Here is a 17284-nt window from a genome sequence, read left to right as displayed (position 1 = left end):
GTAGAAACACTGGAACACGTGAGGCAATACTGACCTTACGACTTATCTTAGAAGAAAGATTAAGGAAAGGCAAACCTACGTTTCTAGCATTTGTAGACTTAGAGAAAGCTTTTGACAATGTTGACTGGAATACTCTCTTTCAAATTCTGAAGGTGGCAGGGGTAAAATACAGGGAGCGAAAGGCTATTTACAATTTGTACAGAAACCAGATGGCAGTTATAAGAGTCGAGGGACATGAAAGGGAAGCAGTGGTTGGGAAGGGAGTAAGACAGGGTTGTAGCCTCTCCCCGATGTTGTTCAATCTGTATATTGAGCAAGCAGTAAAGGAAACAAAAGAAAAATTCGGGGTAGGTATTAAAATTCATGGAGAAGAAATAAAAACTTTGAGGTTCGCCGATGACATTGTAATTCTGTCAGAGACAGCAAAGGACTTGGAAGAGCAGTTGAATGGAATGGACAGTGTCTTGAAAGGAGGATATAAGATGAACATCAACAAAAGCAAAACAAGGATAATGGAATGTAGTCTAATTAAGTCGGGTGATGCTGAGGGTATTAGATTAGGAAATGACACACTTAAAGTAGTAAAGGAGTTTTGCTATTTGGGGAGCAAAATAACTGATGATGGTCGAAGTAGAGAGGATATAAAATGTAGGCTGGCAATGGCAAGGAAAGCGTTTCTGAAGAAGAGGAATTTGTTAACATCCAGTATTGATTTAAGTGTCAGGAAGTCATTTCTGAAAGTATTCGTATGGAGTGTAGCCATGTATGGAAGTGAAACATGGACGATAAATAGTTTGGACAAGAAGAGAATAGAAGCTTTCGAAATGTGGTGCTACAGAAGAATGCTGAAGATTAGATGGGTAGATCACATAACTAATGAGGAAGTATTGAATAGGATTGGGGAGAAGAGAAGTTTGTGGCACAACTTGACCAGAAGAAGGGATCGGTTGGTAGGACATGTTCTGAGGCATCAAGGGATCACCAATTTAGTATTGGAGGGCAGCGTGGAGGGTAAAAATCGTAGAGGGAGACCAAGAGATGAATACACTAAGCAGATTCAGAAGGATCTAGGTTGCAGTAGGTACTGGGAGATGAAAAAGCTTGCACAGGATAGAGTAGCATGGAGAGCTGCATCAAACCAGTCTCAGGACTGAAGACCACAACAACAACAACAGGAAAACCATGTAATAGTAAATACTTGCATGTCATGAGCATTAAGGGTGCAAATGACCCATAACACAGGTGCATTATGAATCAGGTATGTGATTGGTGAACTGTTTAAACAGGAAGGAGGTGGAACCATCACAACATTAATATGGAAGAGAATATGTGCACCTCAGTACAAGGAAAATATTGGCCAGACAGTTAGGAATTTTCATACAAGATTTAAAGAACACAAAGACCTGGCCAAGTCCAGATAAGCTTTGATAGTGTACTTGATTGACAGTAACACCAGCTGCAGATTGACAATAACACCAGCTGCAGCAAGTTAGCGACAACTGAACTGTCTACACACTGCGGAGAAAGGTTATGCAAAAAAAAAAAAAAAAAAAAAAAAAATGCAGATCACGTTGTATTTTCTCATAATAGGTAGACTCTCTTACTTTTTACTTGTATTGGTCAAGGTGGAGAAATGGTAAGACACTGGACTAAAATTTGGTAAGGTGCTCAAACATCCAAAATAAGACAGTGCAGAATTGTTCCTTTCCTTTGATAGAGCACAGCTCTTTTTCCTTTCCTACACTTTCCCAATCTGATCTTTTGCCCTTTCTCTGAAGACCTTATTTGTGACATGATGTGAAAATATAATTGCCTTTTTCCTCTTATTTTTAGGCGAAAGCATGAGTATTAGTGCTTTAATTGTGCAATAGCCTCATGTAAAATAACATAATTTGTACTATTGTATATGTTATAACAGGATGGAATGTTACAAAGAAATTACTTCAGTACTGGGCCATCTGTATAATCAGTCTCTATTGAATCCGTATGCACCAAGAATACCATTGAAACCTGGTGCAGGAGTACCAAAAGATGGGAACCAAGCCTCACCTGCTGAAGCTGAAAAGCAGGTGAATTTTTAGTAATTTTCAATGGCACCAAAGTGAAACAATTTAGCTCTTGTTGTCTGGTCATAATGTTTGTAAGCAAGTCCAGGAATTTCCATCATGCAACTTCCAATTGAAATATTTTCCACAACAGTGTTCATAATTTAAATTTTTTCCATGTGCAGATGAAGAAGATAATACAGCAGGCACTGTCAACAAAGGATGAACTCCTACATGTAGCTATATACGACTGGATGTTAGGAAAACAGCTTCTAGAGCAGTTAGTGACAATCTCTGAACCTAGCTTTGAGAGATACTTGAAGCATTCTGCAGAGCGCAACAGTGATAGTAATTACATCAATGACCTGCTTTGGAAGTTCTATGAGAAGAATGAAAATCACGCTGAAGCTGCACAAATTTTACTTAAAATGGCAACAACTCCTGGGTAATTAATTAATACAAATTTTATATTTTTTGTTTGTTGTTCTTGCTCTTGATGACATAAAGCATTCTTTATCAGCGAAAACCACCTATCTGTAAAAGACAATGAACATTCTCTGTGACCTGCTCATAAAGTTCCAAATTTTTAATTTTATAGGTCTTCTCTGAATCTTAATCAGCGGATAGCTTACTTAGCTCGAGCAGTTATGTGCATGCGTAGTGATAAAGTGGGTTGTGCACCTCATCTAGGAATTGTGCTTCAGGAACTTGAAGACAAGATTGATGTGGCCCACGTACAACAACAGGTAATTTAGTATGCGTTCAATACATTAGTTTCTATTAAACCAAGACAGTGACTTTCATCATCTTTTAAAATAATACAAGTATTTTACAGCCATTCAAAATGTACGATTGTTTCAGTCACCTGCATAGTGATGTTGGCAATGTCACTTTCCTTATACTTTGACATTAGAGAAGAAATGGTAGTTGTTTTCTTCCAGAATAAAGAGTCAGTCCCCATTCATTGACATAAATTGTATCATCATATTTGTTAATGTGTGGAACAAATTGTTTGAGCCAATATACCACTTGGAGAATTATCTTTCTCATTGAGAAACATTCAAACATAAGGTTGCACAATCTTAAACTCATTTCTCTCCTTGTTTTGGGAATCTATTCATATTGGTAGTCGCACATTTTTGTTCTTTTGCCCTAAGTTATACGAAAAACATTATCAGTATAATGATCAGAACTAAATTATCTTCATACATATCTCCCCCCCCCCCCCCTACCCTCACCCACTTTAATGCCTCAGAAACTTCTTGAAATAAAATTTTTTTGCGCATACAATGAGCGTTCAAACAGTCTTGCACAGTCGTCTCTAATTTTTTTTGTGGAAGGAGAATGAAATTTTTTGTGACGTACTTTGAACATTTAGCTATACATTGAGCCTACTCAATGTAGTCCCCATCAGTTGTGACGCGTCTTGCCCAACGTTCTTTCCATGGTGTAAATGCACTTTGGTAATATTCTGGGGTTGACTTTTTACACTATCGCTTGACACATTTATCCTGCTATCATCATCATTTCAATAATGCACTGAATAATTAAGTTCAGACAATAGTGTGGTAAAGAAATTGAGCTGTCACATATATATGGCATAAGCAAGGAGTATAGGAAATAAATCTGAAGAAGAGGGAAAGTAGTGTTTATTTTAGGAGCAGTGTTATAGCGAGTGGAGATAATCCATGCAGCTACATTTTGTCTCTCTATGGCCATTTATTTCCCTTCAAAAACAATCAGGACAGACATAGGAGTCATAATTGAAATATCCTTCAGTAGCAAATAACCTAATTTTGGTCTAATCTAGAAGATTGGGAAACTATGCATAGTTCCCTGCCGTTATGTAGGCAGGAGTAACATCACCAGCAGTCGACCAATGGTGTAAACGCCCAGATGATGACCCCTACGTTGGGTTGAAACCGGTTGGTGGTATAATAATAATGAATGCGATTAAGACTGTTTTTTAATAATTGATTAATCATACTAATCGCTGCTTCATCTCTCCAACCATGTTGTCCAAAATAATATAGAAGAAACAGAAATTTGCGACTTCCATAGCATATAAAATATGCTGGTCACTACTATAGGTAGACATTCCATTACGTTAGTCTCCCAAAAACAAATCTGTCTCAATTGCCCAATTCATTATAAAACTGCTAAATTGGAGAGTAATAGTTTTTTCAGACTAATTGTACACTACCAGTGTGCATCATAATTGCATTTGAAACTAAAAGCTGTAGTCTTACGCTCATCACAATGTGTGTTCTCTCTAGTGTGGCCATTCCTCCAATTTCTCTTATAATGCAAAAATTGATTGAATGGCAGTTATTCTCTTTAGTATGAAGTTTAAAAATATCAGTGACAGTTGGTGATTCTGGTTACCAGACTTTTCTCCAAAAGTTTTGTAATGTATTTCTCATTGCTTTTCTGCAGTTTGCAATATTTAGTGCAGTCCCTACCAGAACTCATCTTAATCATGCAGTGTCCCTGGACCACTTCCTTCTGATGTACACACCCTCCTTTGAGAAGTAGCATCTTCCCAGCTAATAAAGATGAAAAATTTGAAAAACAATAATATTTAATTGAAAATACATTCTTTAGGAATGAGAAATTAATCTACACAAAAAACTTCTCATTAAACACATCCTTGGTATCACTATGCCCAATTGCGAAATGCGTTTGGATGTCAAACATAGATATGTCATCCATGCTGCTTCCACCAGAGTTGACCACTCATAATAGCTGGTGAGTCGTGGCATGCCAGGATCTTGGCAACACATCACCAGTGTGACTGAGACATCTGGAAAAAATGTTGGCCAAGGCAGTAGGCAGTCTCACATGTCAGAATTATAACAACTGCTATCCAAATTACCAGCTACACAAACTAGAGGCAATAATGTGGTAGGTACTGGGCCTACACAACGAAGAGTGCAATTTGATGATACTTGCTGTCCTTGAAACTGCCACAGATGGATACTGCCATAATGGTGCTGTACGCAGAACTGGGACTCAACTAAAAAATCGACATTGGTACTCTTGTAATTTATCGTTGTTGGACACAAGAATGGTCATCGTGCATTGGAAACCTGATGTCATTGCACTGTCTGAATGGGTACTTGTGCTACAAACAAGCCTATTTCCTGTCTCAAGGCACGAGACATGGCTTTAGGATCCTGTACGGCCAAAGTAAGTCTGTCCTCCCAGGCACTAATCGTGTGGTGCCATTGAGAGCCTGCATAGTATAGAATTTGGCCATCCTGAGCCAATGGATATTCCATACTGATATGATAGTAATGGGTTGCTGACCAAACTGAGTTGCAATATTATGGAACTATGAACCACATTCTCAAAAGGCCATAATTTTCCCACTGTCTAATTCTGACATTTGCTGGTAGCTACTACTTCTCCTTAAATGAGTAGGGACCTGAAAATGTACATCTGTTTTTTAGGCAGAATTAACATTTATTTTATTTCTTTATTTTTAATTAATTAATGTACATATTGAAAAAGTTCTCATGGTGCCTGAAGACAAAGCATTAGAGCTTTGGATCTGACTATATAAAAAGAAGTAGTGTTGATTGGGGAGCTGTTCATTTGGAATGTCTGGTTATGCAAAAACTTAAACAACTTTTTTTCCAGAACGATGTTTGCATGTTTCCTTCTTTTGGCTCTATTTAAGCTTTAAACAGATGACTGTTCCTGTTGAGAAGTGGCAGATTTTTCTGACCCCTCTTTAAGGTGTTTCTCCACATTAGATTTTTTTCCCCACCCATTTCGGTAATTGCAAAATCTACACAATATTGATTTCAACCTTTTGTGGGCATTCGTAGCTGCACAGCACACATGTGACAAAGCTGCAGATAGAACTGACAAGGGACTTTTTTTATAAGTAAAACCAAAAATGACTCTAATCGCACTTTAGAGAAAGACTTACATTGTGGTCGAAATACATTGTCAGGTATTACTTTCAGGTCACTATAGTCCAACATGCTGACATTATAAACTGGCAGTTGGCCATAAGCGTAAACAAACTAGAATGCCAAATGCGAGACGAGCATTGGGGGAAAACATCCTCCTTGCAAGACAGCCACTCGTCACACCTGTTGTGTGTTTTTCCAAAAACAGAACTCAGTCAGTCACGGGCTAGGTTATTAAAAGGTACTAAGGATCAGTTATCGCTTCTGGTGTTGTGAGGCTCGTAATTGAACTCTGTGATGGACCAGACTAGTGTCTCCTCTCATTTCAGATTAAGTAAGAAAAAATAACAAGCAACACGCAGCACCAAGCATTTGGTAATGGCTGCTGCAGAATTGCTTGCTGAGGTTCGGAATGTTGTAAATGAGGTAGTTAAGACCTGACTTCTACCAATATTTAGCACATCCCCAGTTTAAATACTTGGCCATCTATCACAGGCAGATCTAAATGTCCACAAAAAGTTAAGCCTTTGAACTTCAGATAGCAAGACAAATGTATACATTTCTTTGTTCTAAAATGCTATGTCCAATGGCTGACTCCTATGTTGCACTATACAGGATGTATCTCATGCAAACCATTTAGCTGCTCACAGTTGGTGTGGCACCATATCATTGAACACACTGATCTCTTGTTGCGATCATGCACCTTTTTTTTTTCCCCTGAACATGTTCTTACATTGTCTTTCCAAATTAGACTTCACCAAATGATGTGCAGTAAGAGTAAACAGAAACTTTAGTACATTTTTTATATTTACAAGCAAAAAATAAAGCTGTTTCAATTACCTCTGATAATATATGATGAAATGGATTCCCATTTTGTGAAACTGTATTGATGTTAGCTGTTTGTGACAATTTGAAAATTTCTGCTGGGCCGGAACCCGAACCTTGATTTCCCCGAGTGGTCTCCTTAACCACCTTGACTATCCGTGAGCACCTCCAGGGCTGACCCAAACTTCCATTTGTCATTGAGTCCACAACTATAATGCTCGCACATTTTGTAATTATCGCAGAGGGAGACAAAAATAATTTATCATCATTTTAGCCTGTCGAGGCATGAATAAATCAGTGATGGTTGCAGTGTCTTTGTCTATACAGTGTCTGTATCATCACATTACAATGTACTTCAGACATCACTGCATATCCGACAGAACAGACACTGTTCTGACGGTTAAACCTGTGATAATTATTATTAAATTTGCTCTTATTTTGTGATAAAATGGTTCATCTGTACAGAATTTGCTATGAAATAGCATTTACTAGGTAATTTCACATTTTGGCATTTTGAGACAGAATTTGCAGCTATATATGAATTCATCACAAATTGCAAATTTTTTAGGACCCTATGTGTGAGGCACTAAGCGATCTTCTGACAAGTATCCAACATTCTGATTAAGAAAGCTATTGCATAATCTTTCCTTGTTACTATATATGTACTTTCTGCAGTTGTGTTGAAATGCTGATCATTTGCATATCCAAGCATCTCAGTTTGACATTTGTTGTTGCAGTTTAATGACCAGCAGTACAATAACTGTCAAAGGTACTTTTTTTCCACTCATGAATGTACACCATGTAATGTAGAATACTAGCTTTTGTCAGTTGAACATCTTAGATCCAGTCATATATTTTCACTTCCTTTCACGCCGATCACCTGCCACCCTACCTAAAACCTCTTTCCTCATTACCTTAGCCAGCTTCATCCTGACGCACAACTACTTCACTTTCGAAGGCCAGACATACCAACAATTAGAGGGAACAGCCATGGGTACCAGGATGGCCCCCTCGTACGCCAACCTATTCATGGGTCGCTTAGAGGAAGCCTTCTTGGTTACCCAAGCCTGCCAACCCAAAGTTTGGTACAGATTTATTGATGACATCTTCATGATCTGGACTCACAGTGAAGAACAACTCCAGAATTTCCTCTCCAACCTCAACTCCTTTGGTTCCATCAGATTCACCTGGTCCTACTCCAAATCCCATGCAACTTTCCTTGACATTGACCTACATCTGTCCAATGGCCAACTTCACACGTCCGTCCACAACAAACCCACCAACAAGCAACTGTACCCCCATTATGACAGCTGCCACCAATTCCACATCAAACGGTCACTTCCCTACAGCCTAGGTCTTCGTGGCAAACGAATCTGCTCCAGTCCGAAATCCCTGAACCATTACACCAACAACCTGATAACAGCTTTCGCATCCCGGAACTACCCTCCCGACCTGGTACAGAAGCAAATAACCAGAGCCACTTCCTCATCCCCTCAAACCCAGAACCTCCCACAGAAGAACCCCAAAAGTGCCCCACTTGTGACAGGATACTTTCCGGAACTGGATCAGACTCTGAATGTGGCTCTCCAGCAGGGATAAGACTTCCTCAAATCCTGCCCTGAAATGAGATCCGTCCTTCATGAAATCCTCCCCACTCCACCAAGAGTGTCTTTCTGCCGTCCACCTAACCTTCGTAACCTCTTAGTTCATCCCTATGAAATCCCCAAACCACTTTCCCTACCCTCTGGCTCCTACCCTTGTAACCGCCCCCGGTGTAAAACCTATCCCATGCATCCTCCCACCACCACCTACTCCATTCCTGTAAACCGGAAGGTGTACACGATCAAAGGCAGAGCCACGTGTGAAAGCACCCACGTGATTTACCAACTGACCTGCCTACACTGTGACACATTCTATGTGGGAATGACCAGCAACAAACTGTCCATTCCCATGAATGGACACAGGCAGACAGTGTTTGTTGGTAATGAGGATCACCTTGTGGCTAAACATGCCTTGGTGCACGGCCAGCACATCTTGGCACAGTGTTACACCGTCCGGGTTATCTGAATACTTCCCACTAACACCAACCTGTCAGAACTCCGGAGATGGGAACTTGCCCTTCAGTATATCCTCTCTTCTCGTTACCTGCCAGGCCTCAACCTCCACTAATTTCAAGTTGCCGCCGCTCATATCTCACCTGTCTTTCAACAACATCTTTGCCTCTGTACTTCCGCCTCAACTGACATCTCTGCCCAAACTCTTTGCGTTTACAAATGTCTGCTTGTGACTGTGTATGTGCGGATGGATGTGTGTGTGTGTGTGTGTGTGTGTGTGTGTGTGTGTGTGTGTGTGTGTGTGTCCTTTTTTCCCCCTAAGGTAAGTCTTTCCGCTCCCGGGATTGGAATGACTCCTTACCCTCTCCCTTAAAACCAACATCCTTTCATCTTTCCCTCTCCTTCCCTCTTTCCTGACGAAGCAACCGTTGGTTGCGAAAGCTTGAATTTTGTGTGTATGTTTGTGTTTGTTTGTGTATCTATCAACCTACCAGCGCTTTCGTTTGGTAAGTCACATCATCTTTGTTTTCAGATATATTTTTCCCACGTGGAATGTTTCCCTCTATTATATTAGTATATAGTTTGTATCTTGAGTAGTGGTCTACAGTAAAACAAAGTTGAAGTCCAGATCTCACCACATCCCTTTCATTGTGGGCACTGCAAAGAACTCCTGCAATGTCGAGAAGTTGCTATTGTGCCCGTAGTAACAATAGGTGTTCTTCTTAGGCATCAGATTCTAATTTGTATTTCTAATATTTCAGACCATTTCCAGGTCTCCATAATGGTGTGATAATTTTCAGTGTTAAAAAGAGAGAGAGAAAAAAATCCCCAATTAGCATATAGGTAGTATGTAGTTCCAGACTACCAAGGACTCCAGTGGCTTTTACATTTCCTTGAATATAGTACCCTTGTTTGATAGTTCATAGTTTCACACTGATTTATCATTTGTTAATAACTTTGGATCAGTCTTTTTCACAATAACTAAATTACTGTATAACATTCTTAAATTTTATTTCTTACAGATTTTGGACAGAATTTCATCCTTGCCCCGTTCAGCAAGAACGGAAGAAGCAGTTGAAAAGCTAAATAGCTCTCTTATAGGCTGCACAGAGGTAAGAAGTGAGTCTGGTTTAAATATGTTCATGAAAAATGTCAATGAAAGATGCTATATATATACACATATCAAAAAGTTTTGTGTCACCTCAGTTCCGAGAGTTAAGGAACCTGTACAGAAAATTTGAATAGAGATCAACATAAACATCATTTCCTCGCTTTTTACTGCTCATGAAAAACACACATTGAGTGTTGTACCACCGTACAGCGAGACCTGCAGATGTGGTGGTCCCGATTGCTCTACACACCGGTACCTCTAATACCCAGTAGTACGTCCTCTTGCATTGATGCATGCCTGTATTCGTCGTAGCATACTATCCACAAGCTTATCAAGGCACTGTTGGTCCAGATTGTCCCACTCCTCAATGGCGATTTGCGGTAGATCCCTCAGAGTGGTTGGTGGGTCACGTCGTCCATAAACAGTCCTTTTCAATCTATCCCAAGCATGATCGATAGGGTTCATATCTGGAGAACATCCGGACCACTCTAGTCGAGCGATGTCATTACCAAGAAGGAAGTCATTCACAAGATGTGCACGATGTGGGTGGGAATTGTCATCCATGAAGATGAATGCCTCTCCAATAAGCTGCCGATATGGTTGCACTATCGGTCGAAGGATGACATTCACGTATCATACGGCCATTATGGCGCCTTCCATGGCCACCAGCGGCGTACGTCGACCTTGCATCACGCCACCCCAAAATAGCAGGGAACCTCCACCTTGCTGCACTCACTGGACAGTGTCTCTAAGGCATTCAGCCTGACCGGGTTGCCTCCAAACACACCTCCGATGAACATCTGGTTGAAGGCATATGCGACACTTGTTCCTGAGCGGACCATTCGGCATGTTGTTGGACCCATCTGCACCACACTGCATGATGCCGTGGTTGTAAAGATGGACCTCACCATGGACGTTAGGAGTGAAGTTGCGCATCATACAGCCTATTGCGCACAGTCTGAGTCGTAACACGACGTCCTGTAGCTGCACGAAAAGCGTTATTCAACATGGTGGCGTTGCTGTGAGGGTTCCTCAAAGCCATAATCTGTAGGTAGCGCTCGCCCACTGCAGTAGTAGCAAATAGGCGGCCTGATCAAGGCATGTCATTGACAATTCCTGTCTCTCTGTATCTCCTCCGTGTCCGAACATCATTGCTTTGGTTCATTCTGAGATGCCTGGACAATTCCTTGTTGAGAGCCCTTCCTGGCACAAAGTAACAAAGTGGATGTGATCGAACCGCGGTATTGACCGTCTAGGCGTGATTGAACTACAGGCAACACGAGCCATGTGCCTCCTTCCTGGTGGAATGACTGGAGCCGATTGGCTGTCAGACCCCTTCTGTCTAATAGGCACTGCTCATGTGTGGTTATTTACATCTTTGGGCGGATTTAGTGACATCTCTGAACAGTCACAGGGACACTGCGTCTGTGATACAATATACACAGTCAACGTCTACCTTCAGGAGCTTTGGGAAAAGGGGTGATCCCAAACTTTTTTTGGTGTGTGTAAATTTTTTTATTTATTTATTTGTTTATTTTTTGCATATAAAATTTTCAGTGACTCTTCTGATCATTACAAATTAAAGCTTTAATTATTAGTTTTATAGATATCTTTCAAAGTAATTTATGTGGTGACTGTATAGAATAATCATGCACATTCCTGCAGAACATGTACTATGCTTATGAAGTACATCAGACAACCCCCAGGGCTCCATTTAACTACTGCAAACCCATTGAGTGAATTTAAGATTATGCCATGTAACAAGAGTAACCAACCCAGGAAAGTGAGGAACTGTTACAACATACCTTAACACAGTTTCCACCGTTGTTAGTTGCCACTTTCTTGTTCAGAGTTAGCATCATTGAGAGGAAAAGCACTGAAAGGAGGAATGGTGAACATTCCTTGTTGTGTAGTTGTGATACATTGGCCACTAAAAAGATCAGCAGTCCGATTTTGGGGTTCTCATGACGAAATTCTCATACACTCCTATTCCAACAAAACATCCTCTGCTAGTGTGAGAAGTTTGTCACATTTTAACTGAGTACATACTGTTACCTGACAAGAGAATTGCAAATATAAATAGTAAGTTCCCCGCTTTAAATAGTAAGTATGGTGTCACCAATTTTCTTTCTCTGTCTTTATTTAATACTGATTCTCTAGCTGCCTGTGTTACAGCATTGAATTTCATTAATGAAATAGGGTAACAGTTACTGAACTTAATGAAATAAAATCATCACAACTTCTGAACGGTTTGCGTTACGACATTTAAACTGCACGGTCGACCGCAACGGGGCACAAATGGAATTAGTATGTGAATATGGTTTAGCGACAAAGCTCACTTTCATTTGGATGAGTTCGTCAATAAACAAAATTGATGCATTTGGGGGGCTGAGAGTCCGCATTTCATGATTGAGAAGTCTCTTCACCCTCAACGGGTGACTGCGCGCTGTGCAACGTCCAGTCACGGAATAATGAGTGCGATATTCCTTCATGGCATGGTGACTACCGAATGGTACATGAAGGTCTTGGAAGATGATTTTATCCCATTATCCAAAGTGACACTGATTTCAACAAAATGTGGTTCATGCAAGACAGAGCTCAACCTCATCGAAGCAGGAGAGAGTTTGATGTCCTGGAGGAGCACTTTGGGGACAATGTTTGGCCACCATATTCTCCGGATCTGAATACATGAGACTCCTTTCTGTGGGGCTATATTAAAGACATGGTGTACAGCAATAACCCCAAAACAATTGCTGGGCTGAAAACAGCCATTCAGGAAGTCATTTACAGCATCGATGTTTCAACACTTCAGCTGGTCGTGCAGCATTTCGCTATTTATCTGTGGCACGTCATCGCCAGTGATGGCAGGCATATTGAACATGTCGTCATCTAAATCCGAAAATCTGTAGTGACATTTAGACATTTACATGTTGACTAAAGTGTGTGTACGCCGTGATTTGTAACTAATTTAGTTCCCCCCCACCCCCACCCTGTATATGAACTGCCGCCCCCCTCCCCATACCCTGTCCTCCTCCTCCTCCTCCTCCTCCTCCTCCTCCTCCTCCAGTGTCTTGTTCACAGGCCTTAGAAACAATGTCAGTACCCTCTTATAGTAGTGTCATAGGGCATTAGATTGCAACCTTTGTTCCTTATTTATTTTCAGCTAATTTTCCATGTAACATACGTTGGGAAGGCAGCAATGTGGAGCTACGGTCATAGAATGACAGCCAACAGACACAAGGGCAGTGAGCATGTGGCTAGCAGTGCAGTTATGTCTGACTAAGCTGCTGCTGCTGCTGCTGCTGCTGTACTTGTTGGAACAAAAGTTATTTCGTGCTCTCTATACATTCACAAAAATTAAAATGTGTAGCCTTAAGATTTTATTATTAACAACATTACACCGTATATTGTCTTACGGGGACTATTTTACTGCAGTGTTGTTTCTGCAGTGCAACTTATTATCTTAATAGTGCAATAGAATTACAGTTCTCTTAGCGTAACAGTAGTTGATTTATTAGTCAACTTTACACAGTATGCATCACAAAAAGTTTGTGTGTAATGTAACAAGCCATGGATAGGAATTTGAAGTTCATCTGGCTTCGGCTGTTAAGCCAAAATTGTTTAAGGGTAACAGTAGCAAAACACAGTAGTTTTAAATTACAGATCAAAGATTTGACACACTCCTCTAAGAAACCTGACAAATTTCAAGGAAAGTTTTTGAAGGTCAAATGTAACAACTGCTAGCACAAATTTAGTAACCAGTAAAATATTTAAACAAATTTGAATGTCCAAGCTAACAGACTCATTTTAAAACTTCCTGGCAGATTAAAACTGTGTGCCCGACCGAGACTCGAACTCAGGACCTTTGCCTTTCGCCGAGCAAGTGCTCTACCATCTGAGCTACTGAAGCACGACTCACGCCCGGTCCTCACAGCTTCACTTCTGCCAGTATCTCGTCTCCTACCTTCCAAACTTTACAGAAGCTCTCCTGCGAACCATGCAGAACTAGCACTCTCGAAAGAAAGGATACTGCGGAGACGAGATACTGGCAGAAGTGAAGCTGTGAGGACCGGGCGTGAGTCGTGCTTCGGTAGCTCAGATGGTAGAGCACTTGCCCGCGAAAGGCAAAGGTCCCGAGTTCGAATCTCGGTCGGGCACACAGTTTTAATCTGCCAGGAAGTTTCATATCAGCGCACACTCCGCTGCAGAGTGAAAATCTCATTCTGGAGACTCATTTTAAATTACAGGCCAAAATTTAACATGGTCTGCAGTAACTAAGTAATACATGAAACTGATCAAATAAAGCCAGATATGGCGTGGTGGAGACCGAGCCATGTGCACGGCTCCTACAGGTGGCCTCTAGTGGCTGGCACAGACGTATACCGTTGGAAATTGATGTAAGTACGCACGCACGGCGACACTACACTCAGCACACCCACACTCGTATGCATTCGTAGCAAGATACAGCACACGTGTTGCTCATGTGAAGAGGGATGGATGAGATGCCAGTGGTCCAATGAGAGAAACATCCATCAGATCTGGAGTGGCAGCAGCTGGTGCTGGCAGTGGGGTGGGGCAATGTGCTAGACAGGCATTGGAGCATAGTGCCGGGAAGTGTGGAGACAAGGGTCTGACCCAGGGTGGGGGCCCCACACGACACCCGACATCAGCGCCAGGCAGGAGGGTGCCATTGTCATCTCCGCGTTGTCAATCAGCAGGGCAGGTCTCAGTGCAGAGGAGACGGAACTGGACCGACTGGAAATGATGGCTGACGTGATGAAGGTAAGAGGGCAGGTGGAGACAGGCCCGACCAGAACAGCAGGCTGCGGCAGCAGACCCGAGCCTGGAAATGGTTTGGCATCGGGAAGCTGGAACCCGAGGGCACGACACGCGGGGGAGACAACTAGTGGGATGGGGGCACCTCCACAGCAGGGAACAGTGGGCATGAGATAGAGACTGCAGCGACGGGGGCCACACCCATGAACCAGTAGCTTCCGGCAGTGAGCAGGGGCAAAACTGATCAAAGTGCTACACCAGCCATACGTCATCAAAGGACGTCATCTGTTGCAGAATCCACAACAAACTTTTTCATGAACATACGCGCTAGTCATTCAGCCTCCTCATTTGACTGAGGGTTGAATGGCGGAGCCACAACGAAGCAAATGCTGTGATGGGAGCAAAGGTATGAGTAACAACCTGAGGTCCATTGTTGGAAACTAATGTACAAGGCAAACCCACAATAGAAAGAAAAACAAAAGCATAAGCATATGAATTGTGAACACACACACACACACACACACACACACACACACACACACACACACCAGAGAATGTAAGGAAACTGGGAAAATATATCCACAACCAAGAGCCAGTAGGAATTGAAGAAGGGCCCAACAAAATCTGCATCAATGTGTTCTCATGGCCGGCGCAGAAAGGAGTAGCAGGACAAAGACGTCCTGGAAGCTGCCTGTTGTTGGGCACACTGCTTACAAGCCTCAATGAAATGGACAATTTCACCATCAATCCCTGGCCAAAAAACATGTCAAAGTCATGATCACATCCTATAGGAAGGTGGGACAAAGCATTGACATTATCATGTTTATACATAGTTCCATAATGGAGTTCCTAATTGTAACAAGGCAAAAATAGCGCCCAGCGTTGTCAGCGGTATGCTACCTTGTCAGGGGAGGAAGTGTAACGTTTAAACAAGGAAACAGAGGATTTATGGTTAGTAAGAAATTGAAACTTGGAGCCATACAAAAAACACTAAATTTGTGGAGAGTGTAGCCTCTTTTTTTTCCATCTGAGAGTAAGACTGCTGGGCCACGGTGAGAGATTTAGAGGTGAAAGCGACAGGTCAACCAGTCTTTGGCATATCGGTGCGCTGGGACCGCGCCAAGGCCGTACTGTGAGGCCAGTTGCCAAAGCTGTGTGGTCGTCCAGGGAGAACGTAGCTAAACAAGGGGCTGACATTAGTTTGGATTTCAACATTTGAAAAGCACGTTCACAATCTGGACACCGGCAAAAAGGTACATTTTTGCTTAACAAGGAATGCAATGGGTGGGCCAATGTGGCAGCACCTGGCAGGAATTTATGGCAGCACGCTATCTTCCCTAGAAAGGCCTGAAACGCCTTCATGGATGAGGGGCAAGGCATAGATTTAACAGCGGAGATGTAGTTTGGCAGCGGAAGAACCCCATTCTGCAAGACCTTGAATCCCAAATAAACAATAGAAGGTTGAAAAATGGAGATCTCGCAAACTTACACCATAAGCCGGCGGACTGTAAGGTAGAAAAAAAGGTGCATGAATTTTTCAAGTGGTTGGCCTTGGAAGAGCCAGTGACAACTATATCAACCCAGGACAGGCATAATCATTGGAAGATAGCAGGAGAGCTAGTCACACTAAAATGATGACACGAATATTGATAGAGACCAAAAGAAGTATTCAAAACCAGAACTTGGCGAGACTCTTCATCCACAGGACCTGCAGATAAGCTTCAGAAAAATCAATTTTACAGAAGTACTGCCACCACCGCCCACCCTCTGCCCAATATTTTTGCCGACAGTTCCTCCTAGCCATAACAGGTTGCACCACCACTAGAGATTAAAGCCATCCAATTCTGATTTCACTTGATCTTTCCAGGCAACAGGAATAGGACGTTCAAGACAAAAATGACCCCAAGCTGTGGATTTCAAAGAAATATGAGTAGAAAAATTTGTAGCGCACCCTATACTTTCCGAAAAGGAGTCCAAAAACTCGTGTTTCCAATTCTCTCTTATATACTGTGCCTGATCGGACACAAGGTGAACTGCATTGGTGTTAGAAAATCCAAATGCCTGTAATGCATTCATCCCAAACAAGTTTTCAACATTGGCATCAGCAACCACCAAAAATGTTATGGAACGAACCACTGACTTGTAAGAGGCAGATGCCATAAATGGTCCCAACAGTGCAGTGTTCTGTTTGTCGTAACTGACCAGCTCCTGCGTGGCCGGTGTCATGTGTTGAAAATTCAGTGACATCACTGCAGCACTTATGTCGACCTGTAGCTGGAGCATTTGACAAGGAACCTTTAACTCGATAAACAACTTGGGAAAACTCACAAGATTTGGAGTCACACAGTTAACGCCCATGTCCATATCCTGAGCAATCTTCGGCAAATGACACATGGGGACAAAGAGGACAAGACGGTAACAGAGAATGCTGGCACTGTGGCGGTCACAGCTGCTTGGGCTGCTTTGGTCTGCTCTCCGCTGGGCCTGCATGCTTATCAATGCTGTCACCACTGCCGCTTCCTCATGCAAGCTATCTGTCGTCATAGTTGGCAC

General features: G+C 42.0%; 1 protein-coding gene across 2 annotated transcripts in view; it reads left to right on the top strand.

The window, feature by feature from the left end:
- LOC124612410 (nuclear pore complex protein Nup155) overlaps positions 1-17284 on the top strand; it is a 254444-nt gene that overhangs the window by 203511 nt on the left and 33649 nt on the right. For both annotated transcript variants that reach the window (XM_047140603.1, XM_047140605.1), the window contains 4 exons: positions 1919-2069; positions 2231-2490; positions 2644-2791; positions 9867-9956. In XM_047140603.1, coding sequence (XP_046996559.1) covers positions 1919-2069; positions 2231-2490; positions 2644-2791; positions 9867-9956 — 649 coding nt within the window. The remainder of the gene's footprint in view (positions 1-1918; positions 2070-2230; positions 2491-2643; positions 2792-9866; positions 9957-17284) is intronic.

Source organism: Schistocerca americana, chromosome 4 (genome assembly GCF_021461395.2).
Source record: "Schistocerca americana isolate TAMUIC-IGC-003095 chromosome 4, iqSchAmer2.1, whole genome shotgun sequence".
Taxonomy (NCBI): Eukaryota; Metazoa; Arthropoda; class Insecta; order Orthoptera; family Acrididae; genus Schistocerca; species Schistocerca americana.
The sequence above is the reverse complement of the archived record's forward strand: the minus strand, read 5'-3'. Positions and strand labels throughout refer to the sequence as shown.